We start from the raw sequence: 26,041 nt of genomic DNA, 5'->3' as shown, positions 1-26,041 counted from the left end.
ACCCACAGAGCAAATTAAGTCGAGTCTTTGCGACAGGAGGCCGTTTCGTGGAGTGGAATGCCTCTGGGCACTTAATCGGGGAAGCTGGGCTTGCTGACTCATAGAGTGGAGCTGAGTGCCTGTGGACAGAGGCTTCCTGGAGTGGGGTGCTTAATAGAGGGAGCTGGGTTTGCTAACCCACAGAGTTTGGACTGCATGCTTTTGGGTTGAGGCTTCCAGCAGGGAAGGGAAGCGCTATTGGGCACTTATGAGAAGACATAGAAGAACTTTGTAATATCCTGATACACTACCTTGAGCATTTCCCACTGTCATGACAACCTTAATAGACCCTTCAATCATGGATTTTGTCTGTGGGTTCTGTGTAGCCGTGGCAATATTCAACACTAGAAAGGTAAAATTTAAAAAACAAACCAAACTCAATCCAGTAAGTAAATTTTGACTCAAGGCAACCTTATAGGACAGAGTAGCACTACTCCTGTGGGCTCCCAAGACTGCAATTCTTTATGGGAGTAGAACGTCTCATCTGTCATCCATGGAGCAACTGGTAGTTTTGAACCACTAACCTCAAAGAACATTAAGACAACACAGTAGGGTCAAGAGACACGGCTCAGAATCTCCCTATCAACCCTCAACTCCTGAAAACCAGCCTTGTGGAACTGCGAACTTCTAATAAATCAAACCAGTTGTGGTGCAGTTGTTTCTGATGCCTGACGACCTCACAAGTTGCGGGACAGAATGCCATGGAATTTTTCAAGGCTGGGATTTTCTCCCGAGTGTCTCTGGGTGGTCTCCAATAGCCGGTTACTAACTGAGAGCTTTACTATGTGCTCCACCCAGGAGTAAACTCGAAATGCACTAGATAATAATAGGAACAAAGAAGAGAGATTTGAAAACCCGAGGAAGCTTCGTTCACGTGTTAGCCTTGTTGCAAGAAGACGTGATAAAAAGGATCATGGCGTATGAGTCCGCAGTGTGCCACTGCTACTAAAAAGATTCTAAAATGAAGTTGGTATGAAGATGAAGACATTCCTCTGCTTGGAATGTCCTTCCTCCCAAACCATCCCTATCTCCGCATCATGCAAGGCCCACTCTCAAAGGCGTCCTCCACGGCACCGCCTGAGTGCCCGAAGGACTTCACACGTGTGGTTACTTGATCGGCAGCTATTAATCTGCTTGCCTCTTTTCCTTAGGGACTGTAAGCTCTTTGAGGACAGGGCCCATGACTAATTCATTGTTGCGTCCCTCACAATATCATTAGACACTCGGTAAAATGAACGAATGGAGAGTTAATTCTTCCACTATGGTAGAATTCCGGGTTTTTGCTGGGTGGGAAGTCTCACAGGTAAGCACAGCGATTGGAAGAGGTCCAGAATGGAGCAGTGAACAAAATGACCGAAGGGTGGGAGAAACGAACTATTTCTGAAAGCAAACAGGTGAAAGGAAGTCAGCCCAGAGGCTCGAGCTTTGGGAAGTGACACCGTAGGACTTAGATCATCTTAGAATAAGGTGACCAGACGGCCTGCTTTTGGTGGGACAGTCCCGATTTTTAATAATTTTTCTTGTGTCCTGCGGCATTTTTTAAAAGTCCCAATTTTTTGAAAGAATGCACGACAAGCTAGGGTATATGGTTTTCGGCTGCCAGGTGGCTATTTCACCAGGATATGAGTTTTATCAATGGTGTCCCGCTTTACCAATGTTAAAACCTGGTCACATTATTTTAGAAGGCCTGAAGGGCTCTCACTGGATCAACCCCCTCCCCCCCCAAATCCTCAGGTATTAATGGGGCAATATGAGTAAGGGCTATTGCAGAATGCAGACACTAGGATGGTGTAACTAATGGTGGACACGAAGGCCTTGCCTTCTATTAAATGTAGAGGACAACATGGCTCGTGGCACAAACATACTTGTGGAATAACGGCAAGCTCTTGAATTTTAGAATTTTTTTTTTCTCCTAAGATGCTGAAATCTGTTTTGAAGGAGAAGAGGGATTTAGACTAGGAAGGAATGGGAGAGACTCAAGCCGGGGGATTTGGAAAGCAAAATGGGAGCAACCCATGGAGACAGCCTTTGATCTCTTGATGATCAAGGACCATGGCTTAAGGACCAGACTCTTAAATCATTGAGGCATTTGCTTGCCTTCGATTTAAAAAAAAAAAATGAAAAAAAACACCTTGTGGCTCAGTGGTCCAAAATGGCAAGTGTCCAATCACAAATCAGTCTTAACTTTCCAAGGGTAATATTTGGAAGGCTTCCAGCAAGAACAGAGTAGAGCCAGTTTCTAGAAGGGGCAGCTTAATGATTTTTTTGTCCCCCACCCCGAAATCATTCAAGTGTTCCCCTTCCAGAGCCCAAGTTCATGCAGAGGGCAGGGGGAATTAAACGAGGGAGCCAAACCTGCAGCTAAGATTAGAGAGTTGCCAAGGGCCTAATTTTAGGTCTTAACTGCCCCCAGCTGACATCCTGTGCTGTGGGCACGCCAGGAGGACTGCAAGTGTGGCCGTAAGCATGTGTCTGAGTGGGAAGTGTCTCCCTGGCCATCTGGGAAAGCAATTAGCTTGCTGTTGGGTGTGTTTTGAGAGAGAGTACCAATAATTTCTCCTTCGAAAAATGTTTCTTCAGGTGTTTCAGAGTCAATAAGGGAACATGTCACAGCGTGGCAGACGTCCCCACCTGCTTGCCATTCTAATGTCCACGCTTCTCCACGTCACTGTGGGCTCCAAAAGGAAATGGATCCTGCCATTCCTGGTTTCCCCTCGTCAGTAGCCCCCTGAGCAATTTCCTCTGCCGCCGAGTTTGCTGCCACAGCTCAGAGAAAGTGTTCTCCAGAGCCCGCCTGCTTCCCGAAGGGAGAACTGGGAGGGATGATGCCACCATTTCGTTTTGTGGGGATGCCTATGTCACTGGGAATTCCACTGCCCTATCCACTTGGCACCTATTTCCCATCCACGGGTCTCACGGTTTAATTGTCTTCTTCAGCGGACAGACAATAATCGCTGGCATCTTCCAGATCAAAGGGAAGACAGGGTCTATCCCGCAACCAGAATAATAAAATGATATAAAAATAAGCCTGTAACTGATTCCGTACCGAAATGCCACTGGAAAGCAAACACTCATGCATAATGATGGCAGGGAAGCTCTCCTGATAAACTACTCACAAGAGCATGTCTGATTTCTCCACAACCCTCGGCCTGTGGCAGCCAGCTACCAGGATAGACAGAGGTTCTGTGTCCCTGCAAGCGGGGGCCTGGGAGATCCCCCTGGTGCTTCCTGCCTGTGCAGGAGGCCCTTGATAGGGGTGAGTGGCAGTGTCAAGAAAGCAGACTAGGACTGCCACCTTTAATAGCAGAGGTGCCCCCCCTCACCCCCTTTAGCGAGGGTGGCTAGGTGGAAGGGCCCCTCCTTCCCTCTATATTTTAATTCCCAGCTTCCCACGTGGCTTTGCTTTCTGTCTACTTGTCCGAAGTCCTAACTGTCGGTCTGTCTCTGTACCGACTCCCTGCATCACCACCGCCACGCGAGCACACCCAGTCCCACCCCCTCCCTGTCTCTTGGCGCACGGCCCTTTCATCTTCTCCCTCGGGGATTCGAGATGTCGCTGCAGGAAGTGCTTGTTGGCCACAGCGGCGGCGGCAGAGCCCTGTGGCTTTGACAAACCTCATTTAATTGGGAGGAAGCCAGGAGAATTTGAAAGAACTGAAACATCCACGAAACTCCTTTTATCAGGCATAATTTAAACTCTGCATGGAAAAACCCCTATATGTATAAAGAAAAGTCAACTTCCCTCCTGCTGTGAGCACTCCCCGGCTTCCCCCCAGCGCAGGCAGGCTCCTGCAAGGTTCCAGCTCTTCATTTCTCTGAAAGTGTCAAAGCAGATTTGGGCTCTGCAGCTGGGTGAACAGAGTTGGAATACAGATCTTTCTCTCTGTCTGTCTCTGCTCTCTCCCCGCCCCAGACATGCACGAACCAGACACACATCCACATCCACACCACACACACATGTTCTCCTAGACATACATGCACCAGAGCCTCTCTCTGGGTAGATCTGCTTCAGGTCTGCCAGGAAGACTCAAACCCACACTGTCTAATGACACATCCACCCGGACAGTGATTGATTGTTCCTTCCTAATTACCCTTCAGGCAAAAGCTCGTGGCCAGAAAAGTTGAATTCTCGAGATCTGCAGGGATTCTCAGTACCTAGAAGAATCTTGGAGGGTTCCTATGGGGGTAGTGTCTTTAAGTGGAGAGGGGTGTGTGTGTGTAAGCATGTGGCTTTATGAAGTGAGGCGTCCCAACCTGAGGAGATCTAGCGGCTCAGACTGGGAAGAGGGTATAGATACTGGAGTAAGGGCAGGGGTCTATAGAGATGAACTGGAGGGAGACCTATCAGGAATGGAGAAAGAATGACAAATCTCTCTGGAAGCACAAAAAAAAACAACTGCCGCCGAGCCGAGTCCAGCCTGTAGGGTAGAGCACATAGAGTATCTGAGATCTTAAATCCTTGCAAGAGCAGACAATCTCCTCTCTTCCAAGGAGCGGTTGATGGGTTTGAACTGCTGAACTTGAGTTAGCAGCACACCACCCAACCCACACCACCACCAAGTCTTAAGGTTTCTAAAAGCTTCTTAAAGCTATTAGTCCGGGTGGGGGGTTTGGACTGCTGGCCTTGTAGTTAGCAGCCCAGCGCTTAACCCACTGCACCAACAGGGCTCCTTAAGTCTGTCTGGAGTGTCGTTCATTCCCCTCCTGGGCTAGCCCATACATACATTGCACCCATGGGTCCCTCCTTCCAAATCCCCCTCCAGTGTCACCTCCAGCCAAATCCATCTCACTTGAATGATGCTCACGGCGCCAGAGCGTTGCCTGGAGCACACACATCTGCACGTCTGCAGCTGATTATGCACAGATTTCAGTTGTTTGGAAATGATTTGTGCTAATATGTGCACGAGGGCGCCCTGTTTCCTCTTCCGTTCCCTTTCCCTCCCACTCTGTAAGATCCTTGAGGCCAAGGCTAAGCCTCCTTTTCCTCAACTTTTTATAGCACTTAATATGTCCTTGACACGTCAGGACAACTTAACATATACCGATGACTGACTCTTCTTTTGGGGTTAAGTAAGACATTAACCCCCAGCTGTACACTTATGGTGGTATTTGAAGATCCTCGATGACTCACGTGAAAGTGAAATGTCCCATCAAGTCCCAACCAAAGAGCTCTGGCCCCCGTAAGGCATGTCCTTGGGGCCAACTGGACCAACTGGACCTCTGGACCACACTGTCGGTCTCAGCCTCTTGGATAATGGTCCCCAGTACACCCCACCTTCATCCTTGCCCTGTCACACCTTCACCCCCACTTCTGCCCGGCCCCATCCCTATGCCCTCTTCTCATCCCAACTCCAGGAACCTCCTGCATGTGCCTGCCTTGGGCTTCCGCTACCAGGGAGTCAATCTCAGCGCATAGACAACCTACACAGGGTGTCTGCTTCTATCCGTCTTTATGCAGCGCACAGCCGCCCCGCTGAAGCCCAAAGCCACCCCAAAACGAACTGCCATCGAGTCACCATAATCCGGACTCCATGCGACCCTATAGGGCAAGATGGAACTGCCCCTGTGGGTTTCCAGACCATAGCCCTGTATGGGGGCAGAAAGCCTCTTCTTCCGCCTGTAGAGCGGCTGGCAGTGTCCAACTGCAGATTGCAGTCCCACACGTAACAACTATGCCACCGGGGCTCCCCGCCATCCTACTCAGGGCTTCTACGCTTCTGGATGAACGGTAGATGCTGCCAGAGAAACCTCACCTCCCTGCAAGCAGCCGGCATCAGCCCACCTCCTCGGCTGGCCCCTGGTGACCTGGTTCTGAGAAACTTGAGGTATGCCCCTTGTCACATGATCCCTCGTTGGTTTCAGATTTGGAGGATGATTTCAGGCCCTCACAGCAAAGATTATTTCAGGTTAACTGTGTGTGCCCAGTGGGCACTCAGCCTGGCAGGGCGCAAACCTCCCTCAGGTTCCCTGCCCCGGAGCTTCCTCCTGTAGCATCAGATGACCGATGGAGACCAGCCCAAGCCGTGCTCCGGACACGACTGTGCTACTTACCATCTTACCTCGTCGGAAAGGGAAGAGGGGGGTCTAGAAACTCGAGTGTTCCTTCTCCTGCCGGGTGGCAGGTAAACCAATGACAGCCAGGCACCTGTCACCCCTTCCACTTACTAAGTGCGAGTGTGTGTGTGCATGGAAAGTTTGCATCACTACAAGGGGGCCCTGTCACCACTCCCCACCAGGCCTTGAGGGTTTTAGAGAATTCCACGCAAAAACCAGAGAAGCTTAGTTCCAGCTTGCTTCTCCCAGGCACACTGCTGTACCTTCTGTGATCTTCCACAGTCCCAAGAAAACCCTTAGACATATGGGGACAATTCCATGATCTCTTTTTACCCCCGAATATGCACAGGTCCCTGATACCCACCCACGCGCACCCGTGCGCGCGCGCGCGCACACACATCCTCCCTCCCTCACCATTGGCGAGCTGGCGGAGCTGCGAAGGCAGGGCGCTGAAGTAGTGGTGAACCAGGGCCTGCTGGGCGGAGACCCGGGCTCGAGGACAGCCCTTCAGCATCCGAGAGGCCAAGTCTTCAGCTTCAGGCACCCCGCCCAACCTGGAAAAGTGAGAGAAAAAGGTCTTCTAAAAAATGAGAAGATAAAAGGGGTGGGGCAATGGGGGAAAGGGGTGGCTAGATGAACAAGTGGGTTTCGAGGGACTTTTCCTGGATGACAGAAATTAATGGCAGGGGGGAAAATCACCCCCACACTGAAACGCTTAACCTGCCTTGCAACTCAGATGAAGGGGGAGGGGGAATCTCGACCTTCTATTATTTCGCTCCCTCACCCCCACGGTGTCTCTGGGCACCAGGTACATAAAAGACACAGAATTATAATTATAGAAGCAGAGACACATAATTAAAGCTGCTGCTTTGAGGGACACAGCAGCCCCCATTGAGCAGCAAAGCCGGACTGAAAACATGCTCCCAGCCTTGGGGCTGCTAAATCCTGGGAAGAAAGATCACCTTATTAATTACATATCCAAACTGCGACAGAGCAAATGGCCTTTATCCTTGGAGATGAGCGAATCTGGTTATTGAGCAACTACTATGTGTTAGGAGGTGGTCAGGCCTGAGAGCATACAGTCTCATAGGAGGCTCAGGCATTAACCAAATGCATCAAAAAAACAAAACAAAAAACACAAGAATGGCTGGATAAAAAATTCTGGAACCTGACTTGGGATGGGAGGAGGCAGCCAGGGAAGGCAGACCTGAGGAAGTGATTCCCACCGAGAGCAGGATGACTCTGTGGTGCCCGTGAGCTCAAAGGTGGTCACAAGGCCAGTAGGCTGGCCAGGAACGAAAACTGAAAGAAAGAGCTAACAAAAAACCTGGGAAGACCAGCAGGGCACTGAGCTTTCAGAGCTGCGTGGGTCTTCATGCTTCCTATCATAGTGTTGCAAAGTATTCGAGAATCTAGTGCTAATTGTTCAAGTCTACCCATCTCTGTACCCACAGACAAGTTTATAAGACGAAAAACCCATGGGGGTCGTGGGGTGGGTGGACTGCAGATCCTGGAAGATAATCAATGCAAGACTGATGTTCAGAATTCAATTGTTGTCTGACCAAGATGTCCTTCAATGGGAGAATGGGCAAACTGTGGTACATCCATTGAGTGGAGTATTATTCTGCGGTGAAAAGAAACGAGTGATCAGCTACAGAAGGTGTGGAGGAATCTTCAATGCATATTACTAAGTGAAAGAAGCAAGTCCGAAATGCTACCTATTGTCTGATTCCAACTGTATGATAAACTGGAAGAGGTAAAACTGTAGAGGCAGTGAAGGGATCAGTGGTTGCTCAGGGCCCCAAGGCAAGGGGGACAGGATGAATAGGTGGACATTTAGGGTAGTGAAACCATTCTGTAGAAGTCTTTAATGGAGGAGACACAACGTGGCGCATTTAACAAAGCCCATAGGACAGTACAACTCAGAGTGACTAGTAATGTACACTATAGCCTTTAGTTAACAACATATCCACTTCTGTTCTTCCATTGTAACAAACACAAAGCAAGAATGCAAGATGTTAGTAATAGGAGAAACCGTGTACTGGGGGAGAGCAGGGATATAGGAATGTTGTACTTTCGGTGCCATTTTTCTGTTACCTTAAAATGGCTCTAACAATTCAAGTCTCGGGGGGCAAATGAAGTTGCACGACCACGGAACACCACGGCAAATCCACCAACAGGCAAAATCGACAGGTTTGCCTCAAGTCCCCTGGACATACACATTTAAAGTGAGAAGAAGCAGACAGACACCCTTTCTCTTTCTGGCAGCTATGACCAAGGGGCTGAAAGTCCTAGCCCAGACCTGTAATTTGCCTAATTTTTCCATACAATTTGCATAACAGTCTTTCAGGTTCGTTCCCATGATATGAAACAGTTTCTGCAAACAGATAACTACCTACAAGCCTAGGGATAATTGCTTATAGACTCAAGATAATAGAGCTAGATGTAAATTCTCAGGGCTGTCTTCTAGGCCAGTGGAGAGAGAAGGGACCTCAGGCCAAGGTGTCATGAGCCAGTGACCGGAAGAAGGGCTGGTAGGGCGATTCCCGTCCATAGTGCTCTGGGTCTTTCCTTCATGTCTCAGCTCTTACTAGCAGCCCAGGTGGGACACCAGGTGTGGGCCTTGCTGTTCAGTGCCACTGAGCCATTTCTGACTGATACGGGCCCTGTGTATCACACCACCTGACCCTGTGCAATTGTTATGTTTGAGCGCATTGTTGCGTGCACTCTGTCACTCCATCTCCTTGAAGGTCTACTTTTGTCCTGCCCTCTGCTTGACCTTTTCCCAAAACTGAACTCTCCTGACCATATGTCCAAAGCATGTGAGACAAAGTCTCACCACCCTCACTTCTTCCTTTTTTATCAATCATTTTATTGGTGACTTTTACGCTCTTATAACAATTCATACATCAATTGTATCAAGTGCATTTGTACATATGCTGCCATCATCATTTTCAAAACAATTTCTTTCCACTTGGGCCCTTGGTCTCAGCTCCTTTTTCCCCCCTCCCTCTCCACCCTCGCTTCTAAGGAGCACTCTGCTGTACTTCTTGGCACAGCACTAATACTCTTCACCTTGCTAGGGAACAAGGAACCCTCGAGTACGCATTGGGCTGCTGACAGCAAGGTCAGTGGTTCAAACCCATTTCTCTATGGGAGAAAGATGATGCGATCTGCTCCTATAGAGATTCACAGCCTTGGGGAAGCCTATGTGTACATCAGAATCAACTAGATGGCACGGAGTTTCAGTTCTTGGTTGCTACGAACATGTTGTGTTCTTAATCGGGAGAAAGGACTGAAAAAAGACAACAACTTAAGCTTCCAGGTATAAAATTTTAATTTAATTCAGTCAGACACATTTAATTTCAGAGAAAGGACTAAAAAAAGAAAGGAGAAAAGGAACAGCCAAGCCATGGTGATTCTCATTGAGTGGGGGTGGGGGCGTCATTTTTATTTTCTTCCTCACCCTTCTCTAAGGGTTCCACACTAACTATGCATTACTTTGGCAATGGAACACTTCTCACGACTTGAAACATTACCTGGAGGAGAGGTTCACCATGAGTTCTTTGTCTTTAACAACAGGCTCTCATTCGTTCGGGTAGATTCTTTGAATCCTGCAAGATGACTCCTGACAAGTTCAGTAGTTAACATGAGTAGTTAACCAAACAAATAATATTCATTAACATGTGCTGTATAGGGAAAGGTGCTGGTAGGCAAATTATGATGTGAATGTTTCCTTTCCATGCTGACCTTGCTGTCAGCAGCCCAATGCATACTCGAGGGTTCCTTGTTCCCTAGCAAGGTGAAGAGTATTAGTACCGTGCCAAGAAGTACAGCAGAGTGCTCCTTAGAAGCGAGGGTGGAGAGGGAGGGGGAAAAAGTCCCCCGAATTTTAATAGCGTAGTGGTGTTACACTCTACGTGCGATTTTAACTTGCTTTTTTCACGTGGCTGCCTTGATCATTTTCTCTTTCCTGAGTAGGTTCCTAGCACATCGTCTGACCAGCTGCATAGCATTTCATTACGTGGACAAACCCCAGTTTATATACCTGGAAGCTTAAGTTGTTGTCTTTTTCGGTTAGTACTAGAAGAAATGTTAATAAAATCATACCGTGATATCACTTCTCAGCCTTTCAGCTAAGGTCAAGTGTAAAATCATACTGTGGCAAATATCCCCAAAGACAAGTCTTTGGGTATGTGTGCAATGATCTTTTCAGGCTGTATTCCTAGGTTGAAGATAGATATAACATGATACAATTATGATTCATATTTTCAGCTGGAGGAGCTGCCCCAATTTCCACTGGTATGTCGAGAGCAGCGGGGACAGGGACTGTCTGTCCCTGTGAACATGACAACGAGGCATCCCAGCAACCTGAATTGCCACAGCCCCTTGCTTTTAAAACTCCTAAAAAGGATGAAATGTGCACATTGGTCTTAAAAGATGTGCTGAGCGCCAACGACGCTCAGCATTTAATGTTGGGAGTTCAGGGTCAATAGAAACAAGCACAATAAGAAAGTGAACATCAGACTTGGTGATGGAGTAAAGCCTGAGATGGTTTACAGTCTGTGCATGGTCCCACTACACACCTGAAAGACTCTTGCAGAAAAGCCAGTGACATGTTGGCCGCTGGCACCTTTCACCCACCATATTTGCAACCTGATTGGATTGGATAAGGCCGCAGAGACACATACCGAATGAATCCTGCCTCCACCACTTACCCTAGCTGCATAAACTTGGACAAGTTACTGAAATTCACTTTGCCTAACATTCCTCGTATTTGAAAGGGGAATCAGGTTTGTGAGGACGGACTGAAATAATGTAGGGAGCACACTGTTAGCCACGTTTTTCCATTTTAATGCTCTTCCCTCAGTGACAGATGTTTCCCAGCACCAAGAGCTTCCTCGTGTGACAATCGAGGCCAGTGTTGGCCAGTGGAGTTTCCTCTGTTGATGAGAACAAGGCAACGCCACTGTCCAATATGGCAGCCGTGCCGCATGTGCTGACTGAGCACTTGAAATGGGGCTATTGCCATCGAGAAACTGGATTTTTTCCGTTTGATAGAACTTAAACTCCATCCACGCACTGGACAGCAAGCTCCAGGTATTACTTCATGTTGGACGATCTGAGCTGGGACCCCAAATGTCTGAGGAAAGGTAAACACTGTTGGGAACCAGAGACTCTGGGAGCCGAGAGAACGGGCAGGGGCCACAGCAGGAGGCTGGGGGTAGCATCTTCTGCCAAAAGACCGTGGGGGCAGCAGCAACACGGAGTGCGCCAGTGCTTTGCTGGTTTGGAGTTACCGTTTGCTTTGGAAGCCAGCAGTGAAATGATAGGAAGCTGGGGGCGAAGGGGGTGGTGCTAATAGCTCTCACCAGGGCTTCGGCACAAGAGAAAGCTTGTACTTCTCAAATGAAATGATAAATAGCCGCTCCCAGAAACCGTCTCCAAAAATTTGGGGGAGCTTCAGTTTGTCCTGTGCTTTTAGAAATAAGACTCGATGTGCAGACAGCCCGTGGAGGACTGTCCCTGCCCCTAAGAGATCCACTGCGAGCCCTCTTGCTGTGGTCCCCATCCGCTGAACTCTTGGAAAACTGGTCTGCACTCTGCTAGACCCTCGTGGCACAGGGGGCGCCTGTCCCCCTCCAGATCAGAAGACTGTGTGCTCCAATCAGAGATTTTAGGACCCCTGGGGGTGCAGTGGTTTCAGTTGGGCTGCTAACTTCAAGGTGAGCAGTTCAAAACCGCCAGTGGCTCCGTGGGAGAAAGATGGGACTTTCTACTCTGGTAAATGAGTACAGTCTCAGAAACCCATAGGGGCAGCTCCTCCTGGTCCTACAGAGTCGCGGTGCATTGGCATCAACTCGGTGGCAGTGAGAACCCTGACTTGGCGTCTCTTAAAAGCACACGAACTGCAAGCTTGTTGAAATCCAACGGGGTATGTCTGGCTAGGTTAAACGATACCACATTTTCAGCGTGGAACACCGCTCACCCGGTCAGTGAGGACCTTGGCCGGTGATGTGCTCTTCCATCTCTCCCCACCTGCGAGAGGGTGTTTTTCTTTGACATTTGAGCTCCTTCCCCGGTCTCTGATGTTCTCCTCAGGGCCCTTTTTTGCTTCCTCACTGAAGCAAAAAAGAACAGAGCTTCCGCTAATTACTCTCAGATCAAATAATACTGGTTATTGTAATTGGTCATTGTCCGAAAACACCGAGTTCTTCTTAGCCCGGAGGTTGCCTGGCATGGCTTAGTTAGCTAACTATTCCCGGAATGTCTCTATTCTCTGTTGTACTTTGTAAAAGAAACTAGGGATTTGTTGAAAGCTGGTAATAAAAGTCTGCCCTGGTCCTAGCCGAGACTGCATGGAGAGGGCCTGGAAGGCATGTCCTCCATGAATAAGCCGTTGCCCCCCACCAGCCCCCGACCCCGTAGCCACTAACTGATGTTCTTTGGTCTCTCTGTATCAGAAAATAATAAGCCCACTAGGCTTTCTTGCTGGCCAACACTCCCTTGTTCTCAGGGTCTGGGGCATGGCTGAGGGGACACAAAACAGGTTTCATGACAAAACTCACTGAGAGAAAACTGTGCACAGAGAAAACCCAAACAGAATCACAGGTGGTTCCTCCGCTTCTGTCTGAGGCTTGTTCGGTGATCAGAGGCCCAGGAATAAGCCCTTCCCAAATAAGCACCCGGTGCTCACCTGCTCCAGACCCTCTGAAGGCTTGGAGGCGCAGGCAGCGGGAACCATTCTGGAAAGCACACACAGAAACACGAAGAGCATGAGTCACATTGTGAAACAGTACATTCGGAGATGATGGGAAGAAATGCCGACTGTTTTGTTACCTGTATCTTTTGCCCACCCACCCCTGCCTCACAAGTAAATAGACGGATTGCCAAAAATATTATTAAGCTCTAAATGCTTCCTCATGGCTGGGGGTAAATGAGCCGTTGGGTATGAGGCAGTAAGGCAAACTAGATTGATTTTTCATTTGTTTTCAGTTAGATGATTTTTTGGGGGTTCTTCTCACTGTAAAGTCTTTATGATCCTATGGGATGTCTCAAGGAGCAGTAAAGTCAACAAACATTTATTTAACATCTACTGTGAGCAGAGCGTGTACCGAGGATGTCGGAGTAGACAAAAGAGCTCAAAAGGCGCCTCCCTCCACCCCCCTTCCCTCTGCAGAGCTTACAATTCATCATGGAGAACAAAGCAAGCACGCATGAAAAGTCATGTGATGGATGGCAGGGCCGAGCCTCAAAAGTCCACTAAGCAGTAAAAAGTAAGAGGGCTGATTTTATAAGTCACTTGTGGGAACAATGGCAGTGAATCCTGGCTGGGATCATCCCACCTGGACAACAGTCAACCTTGCCATTTTGCCAGGGAGCACTCTTGATAATGTTTACATTTGGATAGATGTGCTTCCTGATATGGAGAAGGCCACCACGACAGGGGACAATTTCTTATTCATTCAATTGGATGCTTACTGTACTGAAGGGCCATAAGGGGACCCTTAGTGGGCATCAGAGATGATGGCCGATGCTCCCTTCTCACAAAGCTTCTACTCCCATTCCGCGCTGAGAAAGAGTATTTCAACTCTCATTTTGAATATTTCCGACTCATGTAGTTCAGGGGCCTGGAATGTTCGTGGTGAGCTATGAAAGATTTCTTTTCCCACCTCCTTCCGAAATGGGATGAACCTGGGCTGTTTGCCACAGCCAAACAGTTCATTGTAGTTGGGCAAAGAATTCCTGGGATAATACTCGCTCACGTTCACAGTTGGGTGTGCATAGGGAAAGGTCAAGAAGACAAGTAACCGAGTTGTTGATAGTAGTTCCAGAGATGTATCACGTCCATGCCACTTTACTGTATCTACTTGTATGTAATTGAAAAAACATGCATGATGGCTTTGATAACTAAAAAAACAAAACGCAAAAAGACTCGCTGTCATCCAATCGATGCCAACTCATAGTGACCCTGTGTAGGATGGGGTGGTCCCTGTCGATTTCCAAGACTGTGACTCCTCTTTACTGGAGTAAAACGCCTGGTCTTTCCCCTGAGGAATAGCGGGTGGTTTTGAACTGCTGACCTCGTGGTTAGCAATCCAGGTTAAGTTCAAATGGACAAAAGTTCACGGCTGATTATCAGAGACAGTGTGTCGGGGGATGGGTTGTGTTGGGACTGCTTAAAGGGTAGGCGACTTTTTTGGGGCAGGCAAGGAAAACATTTGGAGATTTGGACAGCAGCGGTAATTGCACCACGTGACCGGCACATTTCATTCCTGTCACTGAATGCACGTGTCAAAATGGTTGGCTTATTTTGTTACGACCGTTCACCACAATAAAACAAAAATGAGGGTGCAATTAAAAATTGAATTTATCCTGCTAAGAGGAGTCAATTCAAAGGAGTGATCAAAGAAAGCGACTTTAAGTGATGTGTCCAAGGTCAGGTGCGCTCGAAGAGGCAGTGCTCTGCTGATGTTTTATAGTCCCAGGTGGGCCCTCAAGGAAGCACTTGGACGAGAGAGCCCTCCTCTCTGCTCAGGAGACTTGTGCCTAAATGCAAATAAGCAGTACAGATAAGAAAAGCTGGTCTTTCCTAAGGGTGTTGATTTCCACATCACTCTCCTGGTACTGCCCAGCTTCTCCTCCTCACAGGTTTGTTTAGCAAAGGTGTTGACAGCTCTTCCTTGGCTAAACAAAATTAAACTATTTTCTCATTCAGTCATATCCTATTTTCCAAAATGCATGGGGAAACCCATTCTAGTCGTCTCCCCATTTCGGTTTCCCGCATCCCTGAGCCCCATGTGCCGGCCTGTTTTTCAAAGAGGGCTCATTTGTTGTTCCAGCTGCGGAGACCACAGAGAGCTTCAGGTCTGCCCCTCCCACGGCTTCTGCACACACGCTGCAACGGCACTGAATACCATCTTCCAGCCGTGAGCCAACCGTGCTGATCCTCCTGTCCTGGATCGTCCCGCCCCATCGACAGAAACTCACTGCCGCGCCGTGGTCAGTGTCATCCCACGTGGATAATTCTTTGAGAGCGCCTTTAGAATTTTAATACGGCCTTGAGTATTTTTGTATGACTTCGAATTGTACAGTTGTCCTTCTGTTGGGAGAATCGGAAAGAGCCAAGCTGTGGGGTCCACCAAGTGAGGACTTGACGCCTGACTCTGTCGGTTCCTGAAGCGAGCTCTTTGAGCCCTGTGAGCCTGGGTTTCCTAACTCAAGCCAGGGACCATATTCCCCTCACAAGGATGCTGCAGGGATTCAAATGAGATCACGAAGGCAAAGTGCCTGCCCCTGAGTATGTTCCGTAATACATTCTACGTGTCTCTTCTCCCTCTTTCTTTGAACTGTGGCGGGCAGTGTGCGATCAGGTGTGGTTATTCTCAGACCTTGGACCTGGCATTTGATTTTTGGCTCTGCACTTACTAGCTCTGTGACCTCACTGACGGTATTCTTTAACCTCAGTGGGACTCTCTTTTCCCATCTGCAGAAGGGGACTAATTCTAGGCCCTACTGCACAGAGTTGCTGTGAGAGTTCAGATGTTACCTCACTCTTAAGCTTGTCTGTAGCGCGGTAGTAACCCCTTTTCTCCTGCCCACGCTAAACCGAGGAAGGAGTCGCTCCGCGCCCCTTTACGATGGTATTTCTGCCATCTACCCTCTCTCCTCTAGCCCTGAGCTTGTCTCGCTCCTCTTTTTTGCCTTGTTGCTCCTTGAAATTTTCTATACTTGCTGTTTCCCAGTATTGAAATTCTACCTTCCTCCAAGTGCTTGTAAGACTGGCTGGATATCTTTTGAGTCCTCCGCGTGGGCCAAAGACATGCCTCTCGGCTGTCTGGTCGGCCAATGTTCACACACACCTGGGCTCACGTCTCCATCCATTCCGCCCCACTGCCGGGAGGATTCAATAAAATGAAGCATTTGACACATAAGGGGGCTCCACACACATTCGTCTTCTTTCTCCCCAACTCCGAAGCCCTCTTCTTGTTTTGGAATGGTCTGACGCAGTGGTTCTGAACCCTGCTACACATCACCACGGCTACACAAACTCACTGCCATGGGGTCAATTCCAACCCATCGGGATTTGTGGGTTTCTAAGGCTGTAGCTCGGTAGAGGGGTCGAAAGCCTCGTCTTCTTCCTGTGGAGTGGCTGGTGGTTTCAAACGGCTGACCTTAAGGTGAGCAGCCCAATGCATCGTAGGATGTTTTAAAGAGCCCTGGGGGCATTACCAGGTGTTGGGCTGTTAACCACAAAGTTCAGACCCACCAGCTGCTCCTTGGAAGAAGATGAGGCGAATCTGCTCTCGTAGATCAACAGCCTCAGAAACAGAATTGACCCGATGGCAGTGGGCGCACGTCTTGGTGGCAGAGTGGGTTACATATTGGGCTACGAATCACAAGGTCAAACCTACCAGCTCCTTCTCCTCATGAGAAAGTCAAGACTGGTTGTGTCTGTACAGATTTACAGCCTTGAAAACCCGCAGTGCAGTCCACTCCGACCTGTGGTGGGGTCGATGTGAGTCGGAATCCACTCCTTGGTGGTGAAAGAGTGCTTTTAAAGAAAGAAACCCCTTTCTCCACCCCACCCCTGACCCCAGAGTCTGATTCAAGTTGTCTAGGAGAGGGGTTCAGGTGCTGGTTAGTTGTGTTGCAATGGCTATTTTCAATGGTCTCCAGATGTGTCTGCTCTGAAGGTAAGGCTGAGGGTCTCTGGTCTAGGGCAGCGTCTACCCCTCACCAGCAATGCACCACACACCTCTTAAAGCTCATTTCCTCCTTTGTCATAACTCAGGAGAAGCTGTGAGACCCTAATCCATCCATGAATATGAAACTGCAGAACACAGCGCCTGACACCTATGTAATTTATCGTTAAAGGAGGCTGCGGGAGGAAGCCGGGCCACGGAAAACTAGTGCTCAGAAACCCACTGCAAGAGGATGGCCTGAAAGAGCGAAGAAGAAGGGCGGCTCCGAGCTTGCACTGCCGGATTCGGCCGCTAGCCTTCAGCACCGATTTCGCTGAGGTAGAGGAGTTAATGTGTCGCTGGCCAGTAAGTGAGCCCTTAGGCCTCAGAGTCAAAGCTCAAAGCCTACTGCTTCACACACACTCCACACACACAACACACCCCAACTCCCCGGCAGAGAAGCTGATGCGAAATGACCCTGGTTCTCGGGCATTGATTTTTCCCAGTAGCTAAAGCGCTGGCGGTCAATGAGAGAATGAGCCACACGCAGGTAGGCGCTGGACACAGTACCCTTGATGAATCTGCTTCTCTGATTTTAAGCCTCTAAAATAATTGGTTAGGATCCAGTTCATTTCCTTTTTCTCTCTAAAAGATTGTGATATGTATGTCTCTGATCGGTTGCTCTCCATATCTACGCTCAGCAGGTCTTTTTAAGAGTTCCCATTGGTGGTCGATTGGGACTCAAGGCAGTGCTATTGGCTCACCGGGACCCTGGAGAACTGAGGCTTTAGGCATACCGAGGCTGTAAATTGTTAAGGTTGCAGAAAGCCTCATCTTTCTCTCTTGGAGCGGTTGGTGGGCTCAACCTTCTGGCTAGCAGTCTACCACATAATCCCGGGAAAGAGCCAAGCAAGCGATCAAATGAAACAAAAAAGATTCTCCACGTTAATTTGCAAACTCAATAAAGTAAACTGAAAATAAAGGCAGAATGGTTGCTACCATCATCAAATGATCCTTTTCCACAAATCTTACCAAAGCTCGCTATACAAGGGATTCAGGTACGGGAACCTCGGTCAGTAGGGATTTGTTGATGGGCTGATAAAGCGGGACCTGGACCATACAGAGCCTCCGCTAGAGGTAAAACATTTTCTAGTTACCATAGACTCGGCCACAATCACCGGAGAGTTATCTTAGCATTCGGTCCACTGAACTACACCTCTGGAATTTCCTGAATACAATGCATTCCTGTGATAGCACTTATTTAAATAGGTGATAATGTCGCTAGCCTTATTGAGCTGTCTCACGCAGCAACTTTAAAACTGTGCTGCAGAAATCCGAAGGGAGTTTACTCGCTGTGCATACCCCTCACCCCAAGCACACACTCATGGTCCTCTTCTCCCCTCACCCCAAGCACACACTCATGGTCCTCTTCGCTGCCTGCTTCCTTCTTCCTCGGGTTCTTTTGTCTTGGGACCAGAAAGTGCAAAAGTGGCTCTCTGGTGCCACATCACCAGGCTTGAGGGTCTTCGTTGGGCACCATCAGGACATTAAATGCCAGGGCTCTGCTGTCCGTGCTCCTTGGCATTGGAGCCTCGTGCCCCATCTCATATTGGTAGCACATGGCTTTCTAATCCTGCATGGGGGATAAAAATCCTGCATGGAAACATGCTATGGACGCTGAGAAAATACCCCTTCTCCAAAGGTCTGTTGCAGAAGAAGTAGAGAAGAGAGAGCACAGGTACGGCTCTTGGGTGGATGGAGAAGTTAAACGGGCCCCTCAGGAGTCTCCCTTCTGCCATGTACCATGCTACATGTCTGTCCACATAACCAATGATCTTTGAGCTAATACTAACTTCATCACACTTTACAGTCCTATGCGACGATACAACATTTGACAACACGGACGCGCAGTCAACCTCATTCCAGCGCAGAGCCACCCTACGTACAAGAGAACTAGCCACTGCCCAGCCCTGAGCCAGTCTCATCTCGCTACTGCGTTTGACTCCACTGTGGCTGCACCGTGTCAATCAGCTCTCTGAGGGTCTTCCTCTTCTGCTTTCCACGATGACCCTCTACTTTACCGAACGCGATGTCCTTCTCCCGGAACTGGCCCTTCCTGATAACAAGCTCCTTGCTTCGAAGGAGCATTCTGACTACAGTTCTTCAAGAGTGGGGTTGCTTGGTTTGTTTGTTTGAGATATGGGCTTTTTTAATTTGTTTCCCCTTCTAGGTTGAAAAGATCCCTGGTAGTGTACTGGGTTATAAATTCAGCTGCTAACCAAAAGGTGAGCAGTTCAAAACCACCAGTTGCTCTGAGAGAGAAAGATGAGGCTTTTTGCTCCTGTCCAGCTCCGCTGCCTTGGAAACCACCAAGGGCAGGTTTCTTCCGTCCTGTAGGATCACGGTGAGTTGGGATCAATAGCAGTGAATTCAGTCCTGGAAGGAATCTGTTGAAGGCGGGTAGCAATGCCTAATTTCTTCTTGAAACCCCCAGCCCCGACCGCCTGTGGTTGTTAGATGCTCTCCAATTGGTTCCCACTCACGGCGAACCTACGTACAGTAGAATGACACATGCCCAGTCCTGCCCGAGCCTCACAATGCCTCTTCTGTGTGAGCCCGTCGTTGCAGCCACTGTGCCAACCCATCTCACCCTGAGTCTTCCTTCTCTTTTTCGCTGATCCTCAACTCAGCATGATGTCCTTCTACAGGGACTGGTCTCCCCTAACAACATGTCCATTGAATGTGGACGAGTTCTGTGTAAGTCGGTGTGTTCTTTCCATCGTCTTTGGATGCTTCCTGCATCATTTAATGTTGTACCCACAGATTCTTTTAGTATTGCCATTCAAAACTTGAATTCCTTCTGAGTTCTTTCCGTTTAAGATACGATGAGTATGTTCTTCCATGTTGCTTTTCTAAGTCTAGGTCGTTGCACATTTCATCATAATAGTTGGCTTTGTCTTCTAGGGCTGGCCTTTGAAAGGTTCTGTTCAATTCTGACTTCATCATTCTTCCATTTGCCTTAGCTGCTCTGTGACGAAGAGCAAGTGTCAGTCTCTGCTGGCAGTCACTTTGATATTTTCTTTCTTCGATCACCTTTGGCTGTCTTCATCAGTGATGCTCTCGGTGTCCTCCTCAAGTCTTCTGTCATCAGTGTTCATGAAGCAAATCTGTTTCTGAGATGTTCTCGGAATTGGGGTGGGATAGCCTCAAAGTCATACTTTGTCTCTAGTGGATTGGTCTTAATTGTTTTCAACTTCAACCTGAACTTACAGTATATACTCACGAACATTTTTAATGCAGTGTTTTGTGGTGAAATTAGGTGCCTCGGCTGATATTCGGGTCGGCTTATACTCAAGTATATACGGTACGTATGAGCAATTGATGGTCTGCTCCCAGTCAGCTTCTGGTCTGGTTTTAGCTGCTGATATTCAGCTTCTCCAGTATTTCTTACCACAGGTATAGTCGGTTTGATTTCTGTATATTCCACCTGGAGGAGTCCACGTGTATGGTTATCCTTTGTGTTGTTGGGGAAAAAAGCATTTGTGATGGAGAACTCATTGGTCATGCAAAATTCCACCATGTGAGGTCCAGCTTCATTTCTATCACTGAGAACACATGAGGCCCCCCCCCCAAAAAAAAAACCCTGGATTTTCCCCGAAAGCGATATATTTACATTTTTTTACAAGACAACCTTATCACCTTCAAAGTACTCTCCATTACACTTAATATAATTGTCAAACCTGTGATTCCATTCTTGGAAACAGTCTTCAAACTCACCTGTTTGGATGGCTGACAGCACCACCCTCACTTTGTTCTTCACGTCTATGCTGTCAAATCACTGTCCTTCAATGTCCCTCTCCATTCGTAGAAGCAAAAAGAAGTCACATGGAGTGAGGTCAGGTGAAAAAGGTGTGTGGGCAAAAGAAGCATGCTGTTTTTTTTGCCCCAAACTGGTTCACTGAGATGGCTGCACGAGCAGGTGCATTGTCGTGGTGGCAAATCCAGTCCATCATCTGCCACAGAACAGGCCTTTTTTTAATCACACACTGGTTTGCAATCTTTTCAGAACCTCTGAATAGAAAGCTTGATTAACAATCTGACCTGGCAGAAGGAACTCCAAATGCACTATCCCCCTCATGTTAAAAAAAAAAAAAGAGCATCTTCTTAATTTTTTATTTCACTTGATGAGCTTTTTTGGGCAAGGTGCAGATAGTATCTTCCCTGGCTTGATTGATGTTTGCTTCAATTGATGTTTGCTATTCATGAGAATAGCACCATGTCTCATCACGAGTAATGACCTTGGGATAAAAAGTCTGGGTCACTGCAGAGATGGCAGGTTTCCATGCAACGCTCTTTTTCCTGGCCAATCAGAACCCGAGGCACACATTTCACAGCAACCCTTCTCATTCCCAAACCTCCCATTGAAATTCGCTGAACCGAGCTCCAAGATAGTCCAGGTAACTTACCCATCTCTTCAATGGTCCATCATCTGTCATCAAGCACACATGCATGGATTTTGTAGACATTTTCATTCGTGTTGGGAGTTGATGGACATCCAGAAGGAGGTTTGCCATCACTTGACATTTCACCTTTTTAGAAACAAGAAAACCACTCATACACTTGAGTTTTCCCAATAGTACTATCCTTGTAATATGTGTTCAACATCACAACAGTTTCTACAGCATTTTTCCCTGGGCAGGAAACAAAACTTCATAGCCACACACTGTTCTCTTAAATCGGCCATCACAAAAAATGAGCGAAACTGCTTTTACAAAAAGAAAGAACCTTCCCAGGCCATGCCACTGGGTGCACTAACTCAAAGCAAGTTTCTCCATGCTCACCTAATGGGAAAAATGCACACCACAAAAGCTCCGACCAGCAGAGCTTTTCTCCATTATTTTTGAAAAGAAAAAAAAAGGTTTTTCAAACTACTGTTCCTTCTTCCTCTGTTTCCAACTTTTGCACTCCAGTCACCAGTAAGTATCCATGCCTCTTGACTACTTGTTCGATCCATTGCAGACAGGTGACGGTAGAATTCTTCAGTTTCTTCTTCAGTAGCTTTCATGTGGCACATACATTTGAACAATAGTTGTATTGATTGGATTTCCTTGTATGCAGGTAGTCATTGTCCTATCACTGACAGCATTGTACTTCAAGATAGATATGTCCTTTTTGAGGATGACTGCAATGCCATGCCCCTAGCACGATGAGAGTAAACCATATCCTTTTCTCATTCAAATTGGCAAACACCTGTCCATATCAGCTCATTAATGTCTAGAATATTGAACTTGATGCATTCCGTCTCATTTTTAACAACTTCCACTTTTCCTAGATTCATACTTCATACATTCCAAGTTCTAATTAGTAAGTGATGTTTGTGGCTGTTCCTTCTCGTTTTCAATCGTACCCTATCAGACAATGACGTTCCCAAAGGCTTCACTCTATCGACGACTTCATATGGTTGACTCTACTCTGAGAAGGCAGCTCTGTCTCAGTCATTTGAGTACTAGCTTGCTGCCTGAGAGGCTCATTTTCTGGCAATATCTCTGACAATGTTCATTAGGTTTCAGTCTGACAGTGTTTCCGTGCTATACATAGGGGCTTCAGTGACTAATCCCTCTGAAGTGGGCAGCCTATTCCTTCTTCATGGTCTGTCCTCAGGAAGCTCCCCTGAGATCTGTGCACTTTGGGTCGCCTCGCTGGCATTTGAAATACCAGTGACATAGCTCCCAGCATCACAGCAACACACAAGCCAGCACAGGATGACAGACTGACAGACAAGCGGTGGTCCTACAACCTAGCATTCAATAAATACGTGTTTGGTGGATGAAAAGTTGGCTGCTTGGATAAAAATTAAATAAACAAATTGATAGACCTTATTTTTAAATATCTTAGAAGTAACCCAGGAAGGCTAAGTTAAGCACGTTACTGTTGAAGCCTTTGGTTTGAGAAGGTTTCATGATATAGGAACCTCAAAGCTGCTTTTCTTTGTGCTGGAGGGAAATTCTTTTTTTACCTGACTTTTTTTTTTTAATCACTTGCAATTTTTCTAAGATCATCTTGTCCCCCTCAATAAAAAAACTAATAATTGCTACCAAATAAATTAAAGATGAGGAAACTAAAAATAAATGTAGAAACTAGAAGCAACTATGAATGAAGATCAAAGAGGGCTGTGTATCTAAATTAATTTCACTGACTGATTTGGGGGTCGGGTTAATAAAGATGTTAATAGTAACTCCCCAGGAGCTTTCGGCAGCTCTCCAAGAAGCGAGACAGTAATGAGCCCGCTCCTGCTCACAGATTCCAAGAACGCTGGCGGCTTCATTAGCTGTAGCAAGGGAGGCCTGCAGGATTCCCGGGTAGGGAGTCCACTCACATTACAGTTCACAAACATGTCTCCGTGCTTACCGATTCTACAGGCAAGTCTGGGCTGAAGAACACTCATTTGCAAACAGATTTGGAAAAGCATTAGTGGGTCTGGAGTCTAGGGCATTGCATTAATGATCAAATCACTCTCTGCCCTTTGGTGGCTGGAAGGTCGCATGGACTAAAGGTACCACCCTGCCTTCGACTCCAGTCGGTTTGAGTGTTCGGGGTGACCTTATTTACTAGTGGGGTGACTCTAGGCCAATATGTATCTCTCTGGGCCTCAGCTCACTCATCTATAAATAGAGGTGACAATAGTTCCCTAAGGAGATGGGGGTGTGGTGACTCAGAGTGAAATCACATCTATTAAGTCCCCATCTCACAGTCCCCATTCAATAATGCAAAGTCTAAGAGTCGGGCTTCAACAGTTTTGCCATATTTTTCTCCCAGATCTTCCAAGTTTTCTACCTTTGGTGGGGTGCAGCTTGTAAGGTTTCGGTTGCTCTCTCTTGGTGGGAACACCAACATCGTCCTTCTCTGGGAGGCTTCCCCGGGACGCAGGCCCCGGGGTGCGCAGGCTTGCCTGTAGCCTGCAGTCAGTATGGCGTGGGTTCGCATGGGTTCTGGGTGCTCATGCTATCAGGAGGAAGCAGTCCCTGGCGAAGGACATCATGCTTGGTAAAGTGGGCTGGCAGTGAAAAGGGGAAATCCTTTAACAAAATAGAACGTTACAGTGGCTGCAACCATGGGCTCAAACAGCAACGACGGTGAGAAAGGCATCGAATGTTCATTATTATGCACAAAGAGTCTGTGTCTGGACCCACTTGCTGGCACCTAACAACGATGGGGTAAGCCAAAGAGTCCTGTCGGTGCGATGATTAAGGTCGGCAATATGAATCTGTGAGCCACTTGGAAGATGAAAGGTGTAGTGCTCTGTCCCCATAAAGAAAGTCCATGGGCTAGTTTAACTATGTCCTATAGGGTTGCTGTGCTTCAGAATCGATTGGATTGCAGCAGCTCTTTGTGTGTGTGTGTTGGGGTCTTACTGGATGATCATCATGTAGTTTGTAAAGAGGAAAGGGTTCTCCTCCCAATGGAGGGCCATGTGAGCATAGAGTGGATAGTCATTTCAGCAGTTCCGGTGAGGGGCACAGAGCTCAGATTTAGGCAGGTGGGCATTGAAAACTGAAGGGCAGGTAAGGGTTTTAGGCCCAAGCAAGCAGCACCAAAAGCCGTTCTGGATTCTGAAGATGTGCTTGACATGTAGGGGAAGCCAAGTCCTCTAAGTGAGCTAATTTCAAAGAAACAGGCTTGGGGGTGGTGGGGTGGGGATGGGGTGGCTAGAAAGCAGCGGTTATCACACATTGTACCTGGGTCTGAACCATGGAGCCTGAACAACGGAGTGACTTGTTAAACTGCCAGATCCAAACCAAAACGAACACCTGTTGTGTCCAGTCAGTTCCCCAGAGGGTGGCCCTCCAGGTAGGAGCAGAACTGCCCTGGAGGATTCCCAGGGCTGTAATCTTCCTGGGTTTGAGCTGCAGGCCTTTCTATTAGCAGCTAAATGCTTTGCCACCATGGCTCCATCTACCTTGCCTCACCTGTTTAAAAAACAAAGGGCCACTAACAACTCTTGAGCACTTTTTAAAAGCCAGGCATACAGCAGATGCATTAAAAAAATTTTAATTTATTTCTCAGAACTACCTTGCAAAATGGAATGGAAGGATACAACATTATTCTGGAAAGAGAACAAGATTTAGTCGTGAATTGGCCCATCTCCAATCCAGAAATTGCCTCTCTCTTCGACCCTGGGAGAAAGCCTCTGTTTCCTCATCTGTGAAATAAAGCTATCCCTCCCCTCATTGGCCTCGGCAGGCAGCAGGACCCTCAAAAACCCCACTGCTATGGCGTCAGTTGAGACTCGTCAGGACTCTGTACAGGGTTTCTGAGGCTGTAAATCCTTCCAGAAGCAGACAGCCTCATCTCTCTCCGGTGGAGTGTCTGGCGAGTTTGAACCTGCAGACCTTGCAGCTCGCAGTCCAGCAGTTACCCAACAGCACCCCAGAGCTCCTTAGGCAGCAGTGAGGGCTGACAATAACATATATCAAACGGTTACTCCCTCTGCTACTAACCATAGGATTGGCAGTTCAAACCCACCCAGGAGAAAGATCTGGCTGGCCATCTGTCCCCATAAAGACAACAACTTAGAAAACCCTTTGTGGGTAGTTTTACTTTGTCATATGAGCTTATTGTGAGTTGTAAAATCAATTCAACAGCACCCAGCGCAACAATGCCTGGCACATTTAAAATGATACAATTTCTCCCATCTTTGCCAATTAGTGAACAAGGAAATATGTCACTTCCACCCCCACCCCCGCCCAGGTCCCCAAAATAGTACAGGAAAAGACGTCCACGTCAAATAAGAAGGGTGCACACCTCTCTTAGGCCCATCCCAGGACTAACTGCCCCTGGCCGCAGAGTCTGGGCTGCACATTGTGTTCAGGCAAACCACGCGGACTTGCTTAGCAACCGTCTGAACCCAAAGCACTGTAGATCGTTTAGATAACACTCTTAATCTATCCCTTGGTGGCGTCGGCTGAGATGGAGCTTCCCCGTTTGACTTAGGGTCAAAATGAAACTGGCCGCGAGAGAAGCTTGCCGTCTGGTGTGCCGGCGGCCAGCTCGGTCTTGCTTCCCCCCGGCGGTCGGAGGCGGGAACGACGAGCGTTCTGAAACCCGCGGGGCGTCCGCAGGGCCCATCCGCCTCCATTCTTCATTCTGCGTCTGATCCCGGGTCCCCACAGGGCGCTCGGTCACGCTGTCCTGACTTTTGGCCTCAGCCCCTCCCGTGGAAAGACCCCCGGGTAATCCGGGATGCTTCCCTGAGGCTGAGCGCA

The 26,041-nt window shown here is 48.0% G+C and overlaps 1 protein-coding gene across 2 annotated transcripts in view; it reads right to left on the bottom strand.

Moving 5' to 3' along the window:
* Positions 1-26,041, bottom strand: part of CDK15 (cyclin dependent kinase 15) — a 116,257-nt gene that overhangs the window by 4,574 nt on the left and 85,642 nt on the right. For both annotated transcript variants that reach the window (XM_004701534.3, XM_045296308.1), the window contains exons 11-12: positions 12,791-12,839; positions 6,508-6,647 (exon numbers count right to left, since the gene is read on the bottom strand). In XM_004701534.3, the coding sequence (XP_004701591.1) occupies positions 6,508-6,647; positions 12,791-12,839 (189 nt within the window). The remainder of the gene's footprint in view (positions 1-6,507; positions 6,648-12,790; positions 12,840-26,041) is intronic.

This window comes from Echinops telfairi, unplaced genomic scaffold (genome assembly GCF_000313985.2).
Source record: "Echinops telfairi isolate 266 unplaced genomic scaffold, ASM31398v2 ScPeMD7_3;HRSCAF=10, whole genome shotgun sequence".
NCBI lineage: Eukaryota > Metazoa > Chordata > Mammalia > Afrosoricida > Tenrecidae > Echinops > Echinops telfairi.
The sequence above is the reverse complement of the archived record's forward strand: the minus strand, read 5'-3'. Positions and strand labels throughout refer to the sequence as shown.